Source organism: Notolepis coatsorum (assembly GCF_963971535.1).
Source record: "Notolepis coatsorum genome assembly, chromosome: 8".
Taxonomy (NCBI): domain Eukaryota; kingdom Metazoa; phylum Chordata; class Actinopteri; order Aulopiformes; family Paralepididae; genus Notolepis; species Notolepis coatsorum.
In genome coordinates, this window is record NC_140172.1 from 87,384,596 (window position 1) to 87,406,896 (window position 22,301).

General features: G+C 43.9%; 1 protein-coding gene across 1 annotated transcript in view; it reads right to left on the reverse strand.

Annotated features, from left to right (window-relative positions):
* Positions 1-22,301, reverse strand: part of LOC311233144 (cell adhesion molecule 2-like) — a 937,635-nt gene that overhangs the window by 133,950 nt on the left and 781,384 nt on the right. The window contains exon 4 of the mRNA XM_084320035.1: positions 5,069-5,206. Within this exon, the coding sequence (XP_084176161.1) occupies positions 5,069-5,206 (138 nt within the window). The remainder of the gene's footprint in view (positions 1-5,068; positions 5,207-22,301) is intronic.

Genomic DNA, 22,301 nt, shown 5'->3' on the forward strand with positions numbered 1-22,301 from the left:
AGAAAATCTACTGAGCAGAGCCTTGACTACATACCTTCTAACAACATGGTTAGAACACACAGAGCCTTGAATACATACCTTCTAACAACATGGTTAGAACACACAGAGCCTTGACTACATACCTTCTAACAACATGGTTAAAACACAGAGCCTTGACTACATACCTTCTAACAACATGGTTAGAACACACAGGTCTGAGCAGAGCCTTGACTACATACCTTCTAACAACATGGTTAGAACACACAGAGCCTTGACTACATACCTTCTAACAACATGGTTAGAACACAGGTCTGAGCAGATCCTTGACTACATACCTTCTAACAACATGGTTAGAACACACAGGTCTGAGCAGAGCCTTGACTACATACCTTCTAACAACATGGTTAGAACACACCGGTCTGAGCAGAGTCTTGACTACATACCTTCTAACAACATGGTAGAACACCGGTCTGAGCAGAGCCTTGACCATATACTATCTGCAAGCCATCCTGAAGAAGGTGTGTTCACTCCGAAACGTCATGATTACAGGCTGCCAATAAATTTGGAAAAACCTGGAGTGCGTGCCTGGACATTGTTTCCCTATTTTTATGTATGATATCAGAGGTTACAGCACCCAGTGTCAAGTCTAGTGAGGTGAACGCATTCTACTACTTTTTTCACCATATACTATCTAACAACATGGTAGAACACACAGACCCTTGACCACATACCTTCTAACAACATGGTAGAACACACAGAGCCTTGACCACATACCTTCTAACAACACGGTAGATCCTTGGTCACACACCTTCTAACAACATTCTCGAAGTCAACTTCCTGCCTGTTGTTGCTACGCAACTGCAGCGTGGGGGGAAACTGCCCAGCCTGGTACATTGTGTACAGTTCATTTAGTGGAGAAACGGATCGTTAAAGTGGCAAATTAAAGACAATCAAGCGGAATTTTCTTCAGTCCTTCACAATGCCAAAGAGCTGCTGTGTTACGCGTTGTACTAATGACAAAAACCGAAATCCAAATCGCAAGTTTTGTACCATCACAGAGGAAAAAGTGGCTGGTGGCTAACGTTCGGCAAACGCTCTGGTGTTGTGGTCATGGTAGCTACATGCTAAGCTAACGTTAATCACATCATATCGAACCGATAGGAGCTTATCTTATCTAATCTTACGTGGATGTTTGATCGGGTAGTGGCACACGTGGTACCACCACGTAAGATTAGATAAGATAAGCTCCTATCGGTTCGATATGATGTGATTAACGTTAGCTTAGCATGTAGCTACCACGACCACAACACCAGAGGGGGTTAGCCGAACATTAGCCACCAGCCACTTTTTCCTCTGTGATGGTATAAAACTTGCGATTTGGATTTCTGTGTTTGTTATTAGTACAAAACGTAACACAGTCAGCAGCTTCAATTTGGGTATTTGAGAGATGGCCATGTCTGCAGGTGTTTTGTATGGACATTATGTCAAGTCAATCAGGGGGGGCTTCTTTGACTCATATCTTGCCTTAGAATCACCAGAAAGGCTTTCGAAATAGTGAAATGCCATGTTGGCCTCAATATTTTCAAAACAAATCGTATGAAAATGTTATGAAATGAACAAGAATGTGATAAAACATGTAATAAAAACAGACGTCAACGCATGCATTTGATGGTAGAAATCCGTATGGTCCCCTATACCAAGATGGTGACATCAAGAGTGTCTTCGAGAATAGTAGAGCCTTGGTCACATACCTTCTAACAACATGGTAGAGCCTTGGTGTTAGGGACGGTGTCCTTATGTATATATAGGGAGTTATGTATGTTATCTGTCGTGTATATAGGCATGTTTTGGGTTGTTGTTGTCTTTTGTCTCCCTCTTGTGCCTACATATCTATTTCTCAGGTGTCTCTCAGTTCCAGCAGCCAGCTGGTCAATCAGCAACTCACCCCAGTGCAACGGCAGCTGAAGCTGATCTGCAATCAACATCCACTCTCCCTTTATATATCCCATTGTGTGCAGTGTTAGTTAGCTCTTTTGGCTCATTGTGGTGGTGGGTGTCTCTCTGTGTCTTTGGTGATAATTCTCTTTGTGTCGTTTGGTATAGAGCCCTGGCTCTTTAGAGGGATATAGAGCAGTGGCTATTCAGAGGTACAAGCTCTGGTTCTTGGGGATATAGAGCAGTGGCTCTTCAGAGGTAAAAGCTCTGGTTCTTGAGGTACATTTGGTAGAGCTGGTAAAAACTCTGGTTCTTGTTAGTATAGGAAATATCTTTAGCGGTTCATGGTACATTTGTATATTGGTTCCCTTGTTCACCCAGCCTATGGTGACTACTTTTCTTGTGTATTAATCTTTTGTTTCGCACACATGGACATTGAGGACAGGAAGATACCCTGGGTCTACATTTTGCATCACGTAGGTGACCTGATGTTAAAGACACCAGCTTTAGAGTGAGCACCACCACCTGTACTTTTGGGCGTTCAGCGCCTGTAAAGGGGAGGGTGGGTTTTCATTTCCTTTTGTATTTTATTTGGTGCCACTAGGAAGTCCTCCTTGCTCTCTGTGTTGCTGTGTTTTGATTTTGTGAAATAAATACTATTATTTTGCAAATTGTTTCTGTAGTCTTGTGTCACTGCCAGTGATGCCACTAACGCGTTACTAAGTAACGCGTTATTGTAATCTGATTACTTTTCCCCGAAAATAGTAATCTAACGCGTTCATCTTTACAAGCCAGTAATCTGATTGCAGTTACTTGTCCAAGTGGCTGTGCGTTACTATTTCGTTACTATCTCATCATAATGCAGGCGGAATGCAGTATTTTCTTTCGTTTTCGACAGTCAAATATACGTTTGGAAAGCTTTTCCTTGTATTGGGGAGTGACGTCCCAGCACGCAACCTTGCGTGTTGAGCCATGCTGGTGGGCGCGGCTGTTATTGTTATTATCAGGCTGACCTGCGAGCTAGCAGGGAGATGCTCGCGCTCGTAACGCTTTCTTGCACTGGAAGTTCACTAGTCTACTTAACGTTTGTGTAAGCTAAGCCGGGTGAAAAAAACATTCACTTTGCGGAGGAAACAAAATACTGTCTACCGCATATGGAATATACAGCACAGCACGACCATCGACTTCTACAGGACTCGGAGCTGCACCAGCCAAACAGTATGTTCCACCTTTGAGTTAAACATCTTTTGCATTGCACTATTCATGAACATGGAACACCATACTGCAGTATGTAGGTTGTCAGTAGCACACTGACAACACTGCAGTATATATATTCCCTCCCCGCCGTATGTATATTTCCCTCCCACCCACCCACCCCCTCCTAATGTACAGTCCCCTCCCCATCATATGTATATACTCTGTCAGGATCTAGGGGTAACAGTACTGTATATTTGAATACCGCTTATGTCACAAATGTATCAGTACTAAATACCTATATGTCCCTATGCCATAAATGTCATGTATGTTGTGTATGTCATAAATGTCTATATGAATTGAAAATGGGGGACCCTGATGGAAACAAGACAAACGTCTTTCTCAGGTCTGCATCCCCTTAACAATTGTATGTATTGAGCCGTACTGTATTGTACCCATTCTGCAATCTGTTAAATAAAGTTTTCATTCATTCATTCACACAATAATAAATAATAATAACGTAGAACCATATCTGAATGGGGCAGGCCTCAAAGGTATACGCTACATATCAGCCTACATGTGGTGTTATTTTTATTTTTTATTTTTTTGGTCTTTTTCCCCCTCCATTTTCCTCCGATTTTCTCCCATCCCAATGTTAGTCGTATGCCAATTCCCAGTCCCTTCCTGGTCGCTGCGCTTTACCCCCTACAGTCAGATCATTTGGGAGAGTGGAGGCTACCACGTGCTTCCTCCGACACACGTCCAGCCAATCACCGCTTCTTTTCACCTGGCAGCGCGGATTCTCATTGAGAGGGCGTAGCGTGTGGGAGGACCACACTATCCCCCTCACGTCCAATCCGCGCTTAGCAGGCGCCCCGACCGAACTGTAGGAGTCGCTGTTTACAACGACCCGGACCCACCCCGCCAGCTTCTCCCACCCTCTGATACAGCCAATTGTATCAGTGCAGACGGCCAGCCAAGCTGGTGACAACCCCGGAGCTGTGAGCTGGATTCGAACAGGCGAACCAAGCTCACAGCTCCGGGGCTGGTGACGAACGCAATCTCTGCTCGACCACCTAACCGCCTTACATGTGGTGTTATTGACCATTTATCTTTTGTGAAATCTATAGATCTATAGATAGCAAGACAGGCCTACCTGCCCTATTAGTACATTTTACTCAAACTGAGTACATTTTACAAATTTTTTGTCATTCTTATGTTGTGGCAGCAGCAGGGGGGACGACTTCGTAACCTAGTTACTTTCAAAGTAACTAAGTTACTCTGATACTCAAGTAATCAGTAAAGTAACTAAGATTACTTTTTAAAGGAGTAATCAGTAATCAGTAATCAGATTACTTTTACAAGTAATCTGTGGCATCACTGGTCACTGCACCCTCACCTACCCTGTCTGTGGCCTTGTGTTGCGTCCCCTTACATACCTTCTAACAACATGGTAGAACCTTGACCACATACCTTCTAACAACATGGTAGATCCTTGGTCACATACCTTCTAACAACATGGTAGAGCCTTGGTCACATACCTTCTAACAACATGGTAGATCCTTGGTCACATACCTTCTAACAACATTGTAGCACCCTGGTCACATACCTTCTAACAACATGGTAGATCCTTGGTCACATACCTTCTAACAACATTGTAGCACCCTGGTCACATACCTTCTAACAACATGGTAGATCCTTGGTCACATACCTTCTAACAACATGGTAGATCCTTGGTCACATACCTTCTAACAACATGGTAGAGCCTTGGTCACATACCTTCTAACAACATGGTAGAGCCTTGGTCACATACCTTCTAACAACATGGTAGAGCCTTGGTCACATACCTTCTAACAACATGGTAGAGCCTTGGTAGATCCTTGGTCACATACCTTCTAACAACATGGTAGATCCTTGGTCACATACCTTCTAACAACATGGTAGAGCCCTGGTCACGTACCTTTGACTTCCTGTTCGTTTCTGAACCAGCGCAGGTCGGCTGCTGGCTTGCTGCCCTGGGTGATGCACGTCAGAGTGATCTGGTCTCCTTCCAGGGCAGGCTGCGTGAGGCCATCGATCTCCGGGTTCTCTGGGACTCCTGGAGGGGAAACACAGAGATGAATGACAGAGATCATCATCATCATCAACCTTTATTTATTCTCAAATACAATTCAGGTCACCCTCCTTTTCAATGTCGTCGAGACTTTACAGACGTTTCAATGCACACATGTCTACAATATAATAATAATAAATATGAATAACTATCTATATAGTATTCTTCACACATGGACCAGAGTGCACCACAGCAATTAGTATAAAATGAACATAACACAAATTGACAAAAAAAAATAAAAAAAATGCAGACATAAGAATAGGTATAAAAGTAGTGCAATGTAAACGTGCAGAATAGGCATAAAATAAGTACAATAGTACAATGTCGCTCGAAGGCATGTGAACCTCCCCGGAACAGTCAGCTGTGAAGATGAAGCACAGAGATGAAGCATGGAGTTGAGTGAGACGGAGAGGTTTCGTATGGGGGAGATGATAAATGTCACAATGACTAATAAGTAATAATATGACCTGAAATCTGTCATAACGGACCACTTGAGATTAAATATGTCTAGACAATATCCTTTGCTGTTTACTAAATAATATTCAGTATGTATGTATGCCTTGAAATGACGTGTGGGATTTTACCCGAGTTCGGAGCACCGTTAATCAGTACAGCTGGAAGCACCTGTGAAGTGATGTAGTCGGTCGGCAGCAGGAACGTTTGGTGCGTCTTTGTTTCGCCTTTGTATTCCTGTGCGTCGCGACTTTTATCCTTTTGTATCATGTATTGATCGTGTGTTTTAAACGGAAGAAAGGACCCTTTCATTTACATTCTTTGGAGAGCGCAACAAGGTATGCTTTGTTGTTTATTTGATTATGGTTGTAACTTTATATAAATGTAATTTGTGAATGAATGATTGTATGTCTTGTGTAAGAATGTAATCCTTGTAGTTTTGATACCAATGTTATTTAGTTTAGTGTTTGTACTGTGGAAACCGTTATGTGAAATGTTTGTCTCTTTATGTACGTTTCCAATGCAGTTTTCACGGTGCTAAGATGACGTCACGGATGGACAAATAAATAAAGATCGTCTTATGCATCAGTCGAGAGTCTGTCGTTTGGATCCAAGGGCTGTAACAGTGAAAACTTGACCGCAACTTCTGGGTCTTCTCTCCTGAGTCCTGCCATGCTGTGTTGCTGTCTTCATTGTCAACAACCCCGCGTTCATCTGGTCCACGGCGCGCATTCGGGCAAGGACGTGCAGCAGCAATTTGAAGAGACTGCAGGTGCGGTGAGAGACTCTGATCAACAAACAAACGAACTGAACTGCTACTTGTTGGATTGATACGAACTATAGTAGCCTAAGCAGATCATCCCAACCAGCAGATGATGGTTATGAAATGTTCATGTTGGCTTATTGAACTGCTGTGCTAGATGATTTCTCATGTTTCATGCTTGAATGGTTTGATTTGAACTTGTTAAAAAAAAAAAAAAAACTTCACCTGGAACTAAGTTACAAATTCCACTAGCTTTGCCTAAGCTCCCTTTGATTGGACAATTTAAAATATTGATGTTTTGGGAGCTCAATATTTAATGTTTAATGTTTTAATGAGGTGAGCAGAAGGCTATTTTACAGAAGTCCTCAAGCTCTAGCTATCTAGTTTCAGTGATCTGAATTCACACATTAATTTGCAATAGATAGCAAAATGTCAGTGAATGGAGAAAAGGGAAAAGTCCCTGATGAGAAGGACTTAGGTCCTAAAGAAGATCCTTCACCAGTTGAGGAGGATAAAAGGCCTACTGACTCACAAGAAATTGCCACTGGTTCTCGCCAGCGGGAGCTAACAGTTAAGGGCAAACAAATGCGTGAAGAACAAGGTAAAAAACATTTAAAGGCATTTTTGAAAACGTATGAATCCTGGAAGAAAATAGCAAGAGAGTCTAGGACAAGACTTAAGACATTTTGTCTGAAGGAAGATCTGGAGAAAATAAACAAAGAAATTCAATTTGTATATGACCATGTAATGCAAAATTATGAGGCACTCCAACGCAATTGTCTTAATACTACAGATGTTGTGGAAAAAATAGATGCTTGTAGCACACTGACTGCAGGTGATATTGTGAGTAAACGACTGGAAGTAGGTCTAGACCAAGATACTTTTAAAGAGGAAGTCGAAAAGGAAAGAGTGCGAATGACTCTAAATCGTGATGGAAATCAATCTATTTTTGGTAGCACTAACACAGAGAGTGTAATGTCTCACGATTTAGACAACCTGTCTGGTATTAGCAGAGCCTCTAGTAAGCGAGTTGAGGCAGAGGCAGAACTTGCGGCTAAATTAGAACAAGCAAAGTCTATGCAGGAGATACAGGTTCAGCATGCTAAACTTAGTAAGCTGGAATGTGAATGGAAATTACATGAGTCACAAATGATGGTGCAAATGCAACAGAGGCAGGCTGAGGTCGAACTGCATCTCGAGGAGGAAAAAACAAAGTTGAAAATGATGCATGCAAACATGGATGTTAAAGTGGCTGCAGCTCGAGTGCGGACATACAATCAGTTTGAAGGTGATGTAGTGGGAGAGCCCAACACCACCGTCCCAGTCATCGTAAAAACTCCAGCTGTTAATTTGAACCACCAACTAGGCACCGCTGTTGCACTGCCCCAATCACAAGAACTCTCTCAGAGTTTTGCAGTCAATCTAGCAGAAGCAGTTGCTAGCTCACTTAGCTTAAACCGTCTGCCTGTTCCTGAGCCAACCATGTTTGCAGGTGATCCTTTGAAGTTTGTTGACTTTAAGATGACATTTACAACTCTGACAGAAAACCTATCCCTGCTGGTGAAAAAATGCTGTATTTGAAAGGTTACCTCACAGGCGAGGCACGCAAGGCTGTGGAGGGATTCTTTTACCGGAGTTCTGAGGATGCATACGAAGGCGCCTGGGCCGTGTTAAAGGACCGGTATGGAAACCCATTTATCATGCAGAAAGCATTTCGGGACAAGCTTATGAAATGGCCTAAAGTTGCCTCAGATGATCCTTTAGCACTGAGAGATTTTGCAGACTTCTTAAGGGGCTGCGCTGAGGCTATGCCCCACGTTAAGGGCTTGTCTATTTTAAATGATAGTGAGGAAAATCATAAGCTGTTGAAAAAACTACCAGATTGGGTTGTACACAGATACTTGTAGTAGAAGAACTCGATAGATCCGAAGAATATCCTACATTTGAACGTTTTACTGAGTTTGTGCAGAAGGAAGCCTGCATAGCCTGTAATCCTATTGCCTCTCCGTTCTAAAAAATAAAAAAAAATAAAATAAAAAAAACGTTTTTTTTTTTTTTTTTTTCGCCCCCCTCTGGGTGGCGCTCTAGGCGACCGCCTATATCGCCTGTAGGAAGGTCCGCCCCTGCCAACATGTTTGCACGAGGAAAGAGAGACAAGGTTTGCGGAAGTGGCAAATGGGGTTCAGACTTTCACAGAAGGAGAAAGAAACCAGGAAGTCCATAGGGTCTTGAGCCACACGCTAGTTCAAAATGCTTCTGCCACCTCTAGCATTGTCCCTCAGAGATCCTCAGAAGGAGATTCTCACATATGCTCTTCTTGACACACAGAGCGATTCGACCTTTGTCTTGGAAAGTCTAGTCAGAGAATTGAACGTGGCATCTCGACCATTGCAGCTGAAGCTTAGTACAATGACTGCCATTGACACAATCATAGCCAGCCACAGTGTGTGCGATTTGCAAGTTCGAAGTTTCTATTTGGATAATCGGATACAGCTACAGCAATCGTATACACGTGACTTCATTCCGGCTGATAAATCCTGTATACCAACCAAGACTACAGCATTACAGTGGCCACATCTCAAACATCTGGACAATAAGTTGCCAGCACTCCAGGAATGTGATGTGGTACTGTTGATTGGTTACAATTGTCCTGCAGCTCTGGCCCCCATTGAAGTCATCATGGGTGGTGCGAATGAGCCGTTTGCCCAGAAAACAGAGCTGGGATGGAGTATCATAGGATCAGCCAATCCCCACCTTGATAGGCAGGGAAGTCAAAGCTATGTACACAGAGTTGCTGTACGAGAACTGCCAGTCTCATTAGCCTCAGACATTTGAGGGTGCGGGAGTCCGACTTCAGTGAGAAGAATTCTGAGGGCAAATACGTCTCACAAGATGACGTGCGTTTCATACAGCTCCTTAGTGAGAATATTCAGCAGAAAGAGGATGGCCACCTGGAGATGCCTCTCCCGTTCAGAGGTGTCAGAGGTGTTGTTGCCAAACAATAAGAAGTTGGCGACTATTCGCTTGCGACATCTAAAGAGGAAGCTTAAGGCCAATCAACAACTCTATGATCATCACACAGCCTTTATGAAGGAAGTAATCGACAATGGTGATGCGGAGCTAGCTCCAAAGGCACCTTTGGGAGAGATCGTTTGGTACATACCACACCATGGTGTGTACCATCCCAAGAAGCCTAACAAGTTAGGAGTCGTTTTTGATTGTTCGGCTAAATTCTGTGGCATCTCCTTAAATGACACCTTGCTGACAGGCCCAGATCTGATCAATTCCTTGGTGGGAGTGCTCTTCCGCTTTAGGAAGGAAGCAGTGGCTATCATCTGTGATATTGAAAGGATGTTTCACCAGTTCCTTGTTACACCTGAGCATCGTACTTACCGGAGGTTTCGATGGTACGACTCCACAAATTCAACTCGAATGAGAGCAAGGTTCTTGGTTGCATTGAACAGTCTGAAAGTGCAAAAACCAGTGCAAAGGCTAGTGGTTCTCCTCGAAAGTGAATAATAGGTCGTAGACATGCATACATACGGTAGCATGACGATGCTTATTTGCATAATTTTCTAAAGTCAAGATAAATGGTATTTGTCTTAAATCATTCATGATTATTTTTGTGTTGTATCATGAAGTGATTGGGGGGAGTGTAACGGACCACTTGAGATTAAATGTCTAGACAATATCCTTTGCCGTTTACTAAATAATATTCAGTATGTATGTATGCCTTGAAATGACGTGTGGGATTTTACCCGAGTTCGATACCCGTATGCCTATATAAATCTGTCCCTATTGGAGCACCGTTAATCAGTACAGCTGGAAGCACCTGTGAAGTGATGTAGTCGGTCGGCAGCAGGAACGTTTGGTGCGTCTTTGTTTCGCCTTTGTATTCCTGTGCGTCGCGACTTTTATCCTTTTGTATCATGTATTGATTGTGTGTTTTAAACGGAAGAAAGGACCTTTTCGTTTACATTCCTTGGAGAGGGCAACAAGGTATGCTTTGTCGTTTATTTGATTATGGTTGTAACTTTGTATAAATGTAATTTGTGAATGAATGATTTTATGTCGTGTAAGAATGTAATCCTTGTAGTTTTGATACCAATGTTATTTAGTTTAGTGTTTGTACTGTGCTGTGGAAACCGTTATGTGAAATGTTTGTTTGTCTGTTTATGTACTTTTCCAATGCAGTTTTCACGGTGCTAAGATGACGTCACGGATGGACAAATAAATAAAGATCGTCTTATGCATCAGTCGAGACTCTGTCGTTTGGATCCAAGGGCTGTAACAGAGGTCACCATGGCAATGACTGATCTGACCCGACATCGGTCATAAGATGATAGTGTTACGATGGGGTAGGTGTGTTGGACCCAAGCGCAGAGTAGAAAAGAGGAGATGGAATGCGATAGTTGCTCTTTCACAATTAAATTGTGACAGTTCTTTATTGTGAACACGGAGCATAATACGACAAAACAAATACTTTGAAACAGGGAAAGAAAAGGGAAGACATTAGTCTCAAACGAGGAAGCAGTTTAACTCAAACTGAGAAATGTTTGCAGGGCAAATATCCACACGATAAATACATTAATGAATACACGAATACTAAATGAGTAAAGCACAACACCAACTGTGGTATCACAATTATGCTCCCAGCGTGAGCGATAACAAATGCTTTCAGGTAGAGTACTCACGTCTGTGATCAGGGAAGAACTGACAAAGAACAGTATACCAGGGGAACATTATGAAGGGAATTAAACTACACACAGCGGGCATTAATTAGAGCAATCAAGACAATTTAGGAAAGAGGAAATGGTGAAATACTCCAGGGTGACGCCAGGGCTTTTGCTCCCAGGTGAGGGCAAAAAGCCCAAAAGGCACAGATAGAGGTTACATGTGGTAAGCTACTTATTGAACACAAAGCTGTTCCCTGGACATGTTTCTCTCTGCTTGTTTATTAATTAAATCTCTCTCACTAGCGTTGCTCAGCAGTGAAAAATATTGTTCTTCATATCCTCGTTGAGCTGAGTAGTGCTTAATGTCTGTAATGCTCCGTGAGCTTGTGGACCAGTTTAATGGTCCAAGAGAGACATCCATTAACATTAGCCAAAAACGAATTGGCGACATAATAAGCCGAACATTGGGAAGCGAGACAATATTTGTGGAGAAGCGCTAATCACAACACAAACACTACTGAGGTGGGCGGGGCAAGACTGTGAATAAAATTATCCTTTATTAATCTTGGGGAAATTCGGGTGTCAAAGCAGCATGGGGGGGGGGGGGGGAGGGGTAAAGAGCTTCACAGTCCTATACAGTCCAGTATCTATATACACTATAGGTACAATATAAATACAAATACAATATAATATAAAAAAGTACAAAATACAAGATAGTCCAGTGATATGAGTCTCTAGTTCTCAAGTCCCAAGTTCTGACAATGATAGTTCTGGCAGCAGAGCCGGCCGTCCCAGCCCTTTGTTGTCTGTCTGTGTATGTGTCTGTGTGTGTATGTGTGACTGCAGATAAAAAAGTGGAAAATCACCATTTGAATGGGTAATTTGTGTGTGTGTGTGTGTGTGCGTGTGTGCGTGTGTGTGTGTGTGTGTGTGTGTGTGTGTGTTGCAGTAGTCTGTGGTGAGATGGGTATTTCTTTGTTAGTATTTTTCTTCTCATCAGACCTCATTTTGTACAGCGATGTATCGTAATACATATCATCATATTTACACATCAAAGAACATTTATTTTCACAGAAAAACATAATTTCTCGTGCCGATACCCAAAGCTGGGAGGCCGACCGAGCGAAACAACTACAGACCAGTGGCTCTCACATCACATATCATGAAGACACTGGAGAGGCTACTTCTCCGTTGCCTGAGACCACAGACGGAACATTGGCACTTGACCCTCTACAGTTTGGATACCGGGAAACATATTGGAGTAGATGATGCCATCCTCTACTTGCTCCACAATGAATACTCTCACTTAGATAAGCCAGGTTACTATGTGAGGATTATGATTGTTTGACTTTCGTCACCATCCAACCCCTCTCACACTAAGAGAGAAGCTCGGAAAGATGGGGGTTGATCCCTCCTTCACCTCATAGACTATCTGACAGGACGACCACTAGGGTTGGGTGCCGTTCACATTTGAACCGATACCGGTACCGGTACCTGTGAATCGATACTAGTACTAGGGCTGGGCGATATAACGATAACGATAAATATTGCGATATATTTTAATAATCGATATCGAATATCGAAATAAAAAAAATTTGAAAAATATTTTTTTTTCTTTTTTTTTTTAGTTACAGTTTGAAACCGTCTGTACACAGTAGGCTATGTGTGCTAGCAGAACTAGACTCCAGTCACGAGTCACGGTGCACATGTGCGGTGGTTTGTCCACCAAAAAAGCACCAAAAGATCGAAAATAAACTAGCAGAGCCAGAACTGTTCAACTCCCCTGGAGCCACAGCCAGCAGAGAAGCCGGTTTACTTTCGCTTTTAAACCAGCTGCAGCCTGAGAACTGGAGTGTGAGGGGATGTAACACTAAAGATGGCGGCAATGACAAAGAATTGCTGCAAAATAAACATACATCTGTTGTTAACAACATCTGTTGTTATAACAATTTCGATAATTATCGATATCGAGAAATATGATAACATTATCATATCGTTATCGCAATATGATTTTTGTCCATATCGCCCAGCCCTAACCAGTACCCAACGGTACCTTTTTTCTGTACTTTATTATTTTATTTAATCTACCTACCTCAGTTGTAAAAAGAAATTCCAAACTTCAAATAATTTATTATCATTATTATTTATTTAGAACAATTTGTTAATATATATATAATATATAATATTGCAGCGAGCATTGTCTGCATCTAGCTTTGTAAAGTAACCACACTTGCGACCGTTTTTGGCTTGCCATTGCCCCGACTGGTTTGTTGTTGTTGAATCAAGTCAAATCCTAGGTAAGCGTGTATTGTGCGTGTGAACGTTGACGTGAACGTGCGGCACACTTCATAGGTTTCGTGGTAAACAAAACGTTGACGTCATGGGACAAAACAATTATAATTGACACCGTGGCTCTCACGTGAATCGGTACTCGGTAGTACTGGCGTGATTTGGTCGATACCCTTAAAAGTACCGGATTATGTACCCATCCCTAATGACCACAGTTCGTCAGGCTGGGGAAATGTGTCTCTGAGATGGTGTTGAGCAGCACAGGGCTCCACAGGGGACTGGCTCCATTTCTATTCACTCTGTTGTACACATCTTAAATTACAACACTGAGTCCTGCCACATCCAGAAATATTCTGACGATACAGCTATCAAGTCAAGTCAAGTCAAGAGTTTTATTTGTCACGGCATACAAGTATACAATGAAATGCGGGTGGTCTTGCCCGCAACGATGTGCAATACAGTGGTACAACATATAATAGAATCCAATAAAAACAACATTGTGCAATAAACAGGTAACAGGTAACATGGTGTGACATCTCGGTATCTGTACATAGTTATTTACAGAGCATATAGGACATGCTAGGTAGCTTAGGTAGTGCAATACACTGTTACTGTTGTTAATTTAAAGTGGCCTTTCCTTTTGGCCATAAGTGGGTGTGTGCGGCATGAGTGTGTGCCCGCTCATGTTAAAGTGTTAAAGTGGCTGCTAGTGTGTGAGCGTGCACAGCGTGCGTGTCGTGTGTGTGCTCATGTGTGCTTGTGTGTGGATAGTTCAGTGTTCTGTGGCACTCAATGTTCATTGTTCAAGGCTCTGATGGCGTGGGGGAAGAAGCTGAGCCTAAGCCTCTCTGTCCTAGTAGCTGGGGTTCGCAGGTGTCTGCCTGACCTCAGCAGCTGGAACAGGCTGTTATTGGGGTGGTGGGGGTCTTTCATTATTCTGCAGGCTCTGGATTTGCACCTCTTGTTGTATAGAACCTGAAGGGGAGGTAGTGCAATACCCGTGGTACGCTCGGCTGAGCGCACCACTCTCTGTAGGGCCTTCTTGTCCTGTGCCGTGCTGTTTCCATACCAGGCAGTGATGTTTCCGGTCAAGATGCTCTCTACAGCTCCTGAGTAGAAGGACTGGAGTATCTTCCCCGATACTCTGAACTTCCTTAACTGTCTCAGGTGGTAGAGGCGCTGCTTCGCCTTCTTTACTACTGTGTCTATGTGTGTTGACCATGTCAGATCCTCTGAGATGTGGACCCCCAGGTACTTAAAGCTGCTCACCCTGTCCACGGTAGCCCCGTTAATCATCAGTGGTGTGTGTGTCTCCTGCTGTCCTCTCCTATAATCCACAATCAGCTCCTTGGTTTTACCAATGTTCAGGAGCAGGCTGTTGTCCTGGCACCAGCGTTCCAGTACCTCAACCATCCTCCTCGTCGTTGTCCGAGATCAGCCCCACCACCACCGTGTCGTCTGCGAACTTCACTATGGAGTTGGAGCTGAACTTGGTGTGTGTATAGTGAGTACAGCAGGGGGCTCAGAACACAGCCCTGGGGGGACCCGATGCTCAGGGTGATGGTGTTGGAGGTCTGACCCCCCACCCTGACCGCCTGGGGTCTTTCACTCAGAAAGTCCAGTACCCAGGCGCTCAGGGCGGAGCTCAGACCCAGCTCGATCAGCTTGTCCACCAGTCTGGTGGGGACTATGAAGTTGAACGCTGAGCTGTAGTCAATGAACAACAGTCTCACATAGCCCCCCTTCTGACGGTCCAGGTGAGAGAGGGTGCTGTGCAGTACTTGGGAGACCGCATCGTCAGTGGACCTGTTTGGCCTGTATGCAAATTGCATAGGGTCCATATCGCTGGGGAGGGAGGCACAAATGTGATCCTTGACCAGCCTCTTGAAACATTTCATGGCCACAGAGGTGAGTGCCACCGGTCTGTAGTCATTGAGACCTGCTGGGGAGGGTTTCTTTGGTACCGGGATAATGGTAGACATCTTGAAGCAGGCAGGGACCACTGACTCCTTCAGGGATCGATTAAATATGGTGGTGAACACGGGCTAGCTGGTTAGCACAGGACTTGAGTATGCGTCCTGTTATTCCATCTGGGCAAGCCGCCTTCCTGGTGTTCACCTGCATAAATGCTCTTCTCACACTGTGTACCGTCAATGAGAGAGCGTCCCCGCCCCCCCGCGGATGCCCCCCCCCCTCCACAACAGCCGGCGCACCAGTGACTTGTCTGTGTTATTGAACGACTTGTCGCGTACTAGATGACGCAAGTATACCCTTGTGTTCATTGGCTCATAGGCGACAGCAAAAACCACGGCAAGCTTACAAGCTCAAAACGCAAACCGTAAACAAAACCCAGAGCGCACCCAGACTGAAGTGTGTACACAAACCAGAGGGGGAGAGGGGGGGGGGGGAATTCGAATCAGATCTCGGAGCGGGCAGAACGGAACGAAATAGAAACGAATAGCGTGAGTGAGAAAGGGCCCTGACGTCACTAGCCGTTGGGCTAGCAGTGCCACTGTTTGCACCAAACCGCGCGTAGAAGGTGTTGAGCTGGTCCGCAAGGGAGGCGTCGTCGCTCCCCATTGAGGGGGCGCTGACTTTGTAGTCAGTTATAGCCCTCAGTCCTTGCCATAAGCCTATTGTGGCGTGTGTGCAGAGTGGACAGGAGGGGGGAGTACAGGGACCTGGCGAGAGCCTTCAGTGAATGGAGTGAGAGGAATGGCCTAGTACCCAACACCACCAAGACCAAGGAGATGGTCGTGGACTTCAGAAGATCCAAGCCCCCCCCCCCTTCACCCAGTCAACATACACGGGAAGGACATTGAGGTGGTGGAGTCCTATAAATACTTAGGTGTCCACCTGGACAACAAACTGGACTGGTCCCTGAACACGGATGTCCTCTACAGGAAGGGACAAAGCCAGTTGTTCTTCCCCAGGAGCAGGGCTAGACATTACCACTCGCCAAATGTGGGTAGAATTCGGCAGTGGCGTGTAACTCCATCACTCTTACCAGCCACTTTGGCGGGTAGACCGTGCAGCGTCACCGTTTTAGAGTCTCTCTCTCTCTCTCTCTCTCTCTCTCTCTCTCTCTCTCTCTCTCTCTCTCTCTCTCTCTCTCTCTCTCTCTCTCTCTCTCTCTCTCTCTCTCTCTCTCTCTCTGCTGGAGCCATAGGAGCAGCTGATTGACGTCTGTGTGTCGATTGCGTCACCTACAGTATGTAGCCCCGCCTCAGATATCATGATGCTGCCAGATCATAACTTCGTGTTTACCAGTCAGTCATATTATTTTGCGCTCGTTTGTATATATATTCCGTTGTTCGTGTACCTGTGTCTAACCCTGTGTTGTCCTCCTTTCCCGCAGTCCAATACCTGGCTCTTCACCCTGATCTCGTGCTCTTGTATCCCGTGTATGACCTCCGCCTGCCTGACCATTCTCCTTGCTTTTTCCCCCAGACCGCATGGGTATCTGTTCCTGTGTATGACCCCTCGCTTGTTGGACTACCCTGCCCCTTGCTTACTCCCCGAACTGCCTGAGTACCCGTTACGTTGTTTGACCCACGCCTGTTTGACGACCCTGCCCCACACACTCGCCCCGGACCTTATGAGAACCCCCTCTGTGTTACTCGACTTTGGGTTTTACCGAGACCTGTCTGCTTTTCTGTGTCCTGCATATTGGGTTCAATATGTTCAGACAAAATCAGTCGGTTGAAGTCCAGCGACAGGTAGAAAACCACAGTTTGCAGAATATGAGTAACCCTATCACTGAGGAAAAGGGGGAAAGCGCTGTAGGAGGGGATGTAGATGGTACTGAGGCCAGCCTGTTGGTCAGAGAGAAGAGCTACAGGCGAAAAACTAGAGTTAAATGGCTTAGGGCAAATGAAACGAAAGAATGGGAGATGGTTAATAGGGATTTGAAAATGGTGTTAGATGGGCGTAAAGGAACAGTGGTAAATAAATTAGAGAACATGGGAGACATTATTTATGAATATGGTGCTGAAGGATTTGGAATCATTGAGATAAAGAGGGTGGAGAGATTGCAGTCAGTTAAGTCCAGACGGCAGAAAGACATAGATACATTAGTGTAAGAGAGGAGACAGCTGAAAAAGCAGTGGAGAAAGGCATCAGTCGATGAGAAAGATGTTTTGCAGGAAGATCTAAAAAATCGGTTAGCAGTACTTAGGAAGGCAGTACAACTTACAAGAAGAAGGAGTGAGTCAGGACAGCATTTTATAGGATCCATATACAGTATGTTTGGAATGTTCAGCCACGCAAAGGGAGGACAACTCAAAGCCTCAAACAAGAGGTTGAGGAATATTTAAAAAAGACTCAGATACAGGAAATAATCGAGAAATGGGTCTTCTTCCAGATATACCACCGTTAGGAGGTACACACGGCAGCACCCACTCTCCACACTTTAGATCACCTAAACACACTTTATATTTATTGGTAAAGGATTTGCACTACAACTCGTACACCTTACTGTAAATTGTACCTAAATGGTACCTCATCCCATTTCTGCTTTGCACTATATAGTATTGTATATTAGTACATTGCATAGTATATTGTATATTGTATGGTAACTCAGTTACTTCTATTCTGCATCGAACATTGTACATATGTCTATACTGAACACTGTGACCTCTATTTTTACTTCTATTTTACATGCTATACTATTTTATTTCATACTTATCTTGTCTAGCACAGTCTCTGGAGCGTAACAGTAAGAAGCATTTTGTATAAAAGTATTCTGTACTTCTGTATGACAACTATTAAAGAAACTTGAAACTTGGATAGGATAGGATGGATATTAGGCCACCAATATGGAAGGAAGTGAAAGCTGTAGTATGGCGTGCAAAGGCTTCTTCAGCCCCAGGGCTGAATGGAGTCCCCTACCGCCTACCGGGTTTATAAAAGTGCGCCTGATGTACTCAGTTTTTGTGGAGGTTATTGAGAGTAGTATGGGATAAACATGTTATACAAAGAGCTTGGTGTAGAGCATGAGGAATCCTAATTCCCAAGCCAGTTTCGGACCATATCCCTCCTGAATGTAGAAGGTAAGATTTTCTTTAGTATAGTGGCACAGAGACTAGTAAATTACCTAGAAATCAATAGTTTAATAGACACCACAGTGCAAAAAGCAGGAATTCCAGGGTTTGCCGGATGCATAGAACACACAAGCATGATATGGCACCAGATTCAATCAGCCAAGATAGAGAAAAGAGATTTATATGTCGGATTTTTAGACCTGGCAAATGCATTCGGTTCGGTACCGCATAACCTTATTTGGAGTGCGTTTGATTTCTTTAGAGTGCCAGGGGTGATTGTAAACTTGGTGAAAGCATACTTCCAAGATATAAATGTGTTTTAGTGCTACAGATTGGCAGAGACTAGAGATATGCATTATGGGTGTACTATTTCCCCACTACCATTCACAATGGCGATGGAAGTAATTATTAGAGCCTCAAAATGGGTGGTAGGTGGGGAGAGACTGCAGGGCTGCACCTCTCACCAATTAGGGCTTACATGGGTGACATGACATTAGTGACCAGGACAGTGCCTTGTACAAAAAGATTAAATGATAATCTCAAGTGGGCTAGGATGAAGAATAAACCTAGTAAATTCAGAAGCATTTAATTGATTTTACATAGATGAGGAGGAAATTCCATCTATAAGAGACAAGCCAGTGAAAGGTTTGGGTAGGTGGTATAATAAGGAGTTGAATGATCGTGAACAGATAGAGCAACTTAGGAAAGCTCTTGTAGAGGGGATAGGAAGGATAGAGAAGTCAGGGCTTCCAGGCAAGTTGAAGTTATGGTGTTTGCAGTTTGGTTTATTCCCTAAATTGATACCATGGTACCATAGTACGAATGATCAAAGGTAGAAAGGCTTGAGAGATTGGTTAATTCTTACATCAGGAAGTGGCTAGGAGTTCCTCTGTATATTAGTAGTGTAGCATTGTATGGGAAAGGCATTCTCCAGCTATCAGTAACACGTCTAACAGAGGAGTTTAAGTGTGTGAAGGTGAGAACAGAGTTGTTGCTATCAGGGAGAAGAAATGGAACCCAAGACAGGCAGTACAGGAAGCAGAGGCAGCTCTTAGGCATTCAGACATTATAGGTAAGGTGCAACAAGGCCGGGTGGGCCTGGGGCTCAGCTCAGGGAAGCCAGTATGGAGTAAAGCAGGTCCCACAGAAAGGAGGAAGCTGGTAGTGGAGCAAGTATGGCGACAAGAGGAAGTAGTGAGGTGTACAAAGGCTGTGGCCCAGGCTAAGCAGGGAGAGTGGATAAACTGGGAAAGTGTAGAGAAGAGGAATTAATTGGAAGGACCTGTGGAGTATGGAGGGAAATCATATAAAAGTTATGTCAGCTACTTGTGATGTGCTGCCATCACCACAGAACCTAAAACAATGGGTAGATGGGGACCCGTAGTGTCCACTCTGTTCAGAGACAGCAACGTTGAGGTATATTATGTCAGGCTACTAGACTTCTCAAGACCGGTATACATGGAGACATAACCAGGTTTTGAAGAGCTTAGCGGCATGAATTGAAAGTAGAAGAGTACAGGTGAATTCAGGATGTAATCGGATGGAGAGTGCAATTCAATTTGTCTGTGAGAGAGAGAAATGTAGAGGAGTTGGTTTTTAGGTAGATTTGGGAGGAAAACTTGTTCCACAAGAGATAGTTAGCAGTAACTTGAGGGCTGACCTTATGGTCTCGTAGTCAGCGGTTAGTTTATTTTATAGAATTGACCGTGCCTTGGGAGGACTCAGTGGAGGAGGCGTATGAAAGGAAAAAGCTTAGATATGCAGACTTGGCAGCAGAAACTGAACAGCGAGGATGGAAAGCTAGGATTTATCCGGTGGAAGTAGGATGCTGAGGATTTATAGCACAATCGACTTTATCATTATTGGGAGAGTTGGGGATTCGTGGGCGGAGTTTGCGAAAAAGCATTGAAAGGAAGTCAGTGGATTTGGTTGAGGAGAAATAATGTCAGCTGGGGGCCAAAGTAAACAATGGGTAAGAGTATTCCTTTTATTGTCTGTTGTTTATGTTTCATGTGTGATATTGGTATCAGGAATTGTTCTATTGTTGACATAGGATAACATAGGGAGGTTTAGCGTGTGGATATCATAGAAAAGTGGAAGCTAGCATGGAGAGGGGTGGTTCTGGGATGCTGGAACTAACCGCTGAGCCTTCCCGAGGTGTCATGGGCCTAACTTGACGAAACACCAGTGAAGGGAGGTGCTCACTTGATAACCCTGCTGATATGCTGGCTATCGCTGCCTAGCTATGGACATGTTGGATTGTGGTGGCCATATGTGGTAGGGTATGTAGCATCTGCATTGTCAACACCTGGATATACATATAAACTTAACTCAATGGACGCCACAGTGATATGCGTGATGTGTTGTTAAAAGGCAGACGCTCTAAAATATAGGAATATGTGGCGGTGTTTGCAGGGCTATAACTATATTCTATATTATAGCTATGGATACAATACTATGGCCCATTTGACATCGACTATCTATCGTTCAATATGTGTTAAAGAAAGAATTTTTTCATCCATACATTCCCGTTTTATACCGTGGTGAATATGACTATAGTTTTAGAGTAATCCTGTCTAATCCCAGAAAACGACGCTATGCAGCAATACGTGCAATTCACTAGAAACGTTGCCGTTTCTCGCCTGTACACGCTACTATTTCGAAATCACATCTATATTATCGGTATTATGTTTCATCATGAATGCATGAAAGGGTGGGGGGGTAGTTTTTTTATGCTTTGATCGTCACCAACGGCACACGTTGTGGAGTAACGTTACACACATATATTGTGATCGAAGTGAAATCATGGTTGGATCACAGCAGGATTTATACCATATAGACCTTACCTTCACTAGGATGTACCCCAAAAAGAATATTCCAATTATCTGATCGCGAGTCCCAGTATTGGTGTTGATCGTGTTGCCAACATAATCCGCCACACATCATGCACCGGGAGCAATCCCCTTTGAAACGGAGGGCTAGGGCCTCCACGGGTTGCGTTTAATAGAGCTGGCGGACACTATGGCGTTTGTAACTCCGATTAAAGAATCACACAGAGGCGTGCTGCAGGTATTGGTTGTATTGGGAACAGAAAGGTGTGTGTGGTTGTCTACAAGGGAATACAATACAGTATACATTAGTAAACACAATAGTGGCGCACATAAACATAATGTCATAAACATGTGGTCTATAGCTGCAATAATATTCATTAGCAATACAGTGCAACTACTATTAACCAAGACATTCACTTAACCGGAGTTATTATAGATAACCTACATAGCCTATGCAGGGGGATGACTCATGCAGTGCATGTAAACAGTATAGGTAGGCGGACTGTAAACCAGGTGTAAGATACATTCAATTCACTAGGAGTAGTGAGTGAGTTATATAGCCTAGGCTAGCTCACGTGCGGCTAAGCTAGCCACGCAGCATCACTAGCAGGCAGCATATCATAGCAGAGGGAACCTAGGTTGGCTAACGTGTAGCTAAGCTAACGGCACAGTGTTTCAATAACAGAGAGAAACAGCGTCGACAGGAATAGGTCAATGTGAACATACTGTAAGGGTAGAGTAAGCTGAAGGAATGAATTAGGCAGGACTAAACAGAGTACTGTACTCACGTGTCATTTACGCACACGTTCCTCAAAGGGACAGATCTTACTGCTGTCGCAGCAGCACCATCAACAGCAGCACAGAGAACAGCTTGCGCACACGTTCAAAAGGGAGAAACTCTTAAAGGGCCAGTAACGTTATCAGAAAACTAGAGTGCAACACTAGCTGGGCACATCACGCTGGACGATTACACTGGCATAAATCAATTACCCTTTCCTGTCAACAACAACATATTAAAGGGCTATT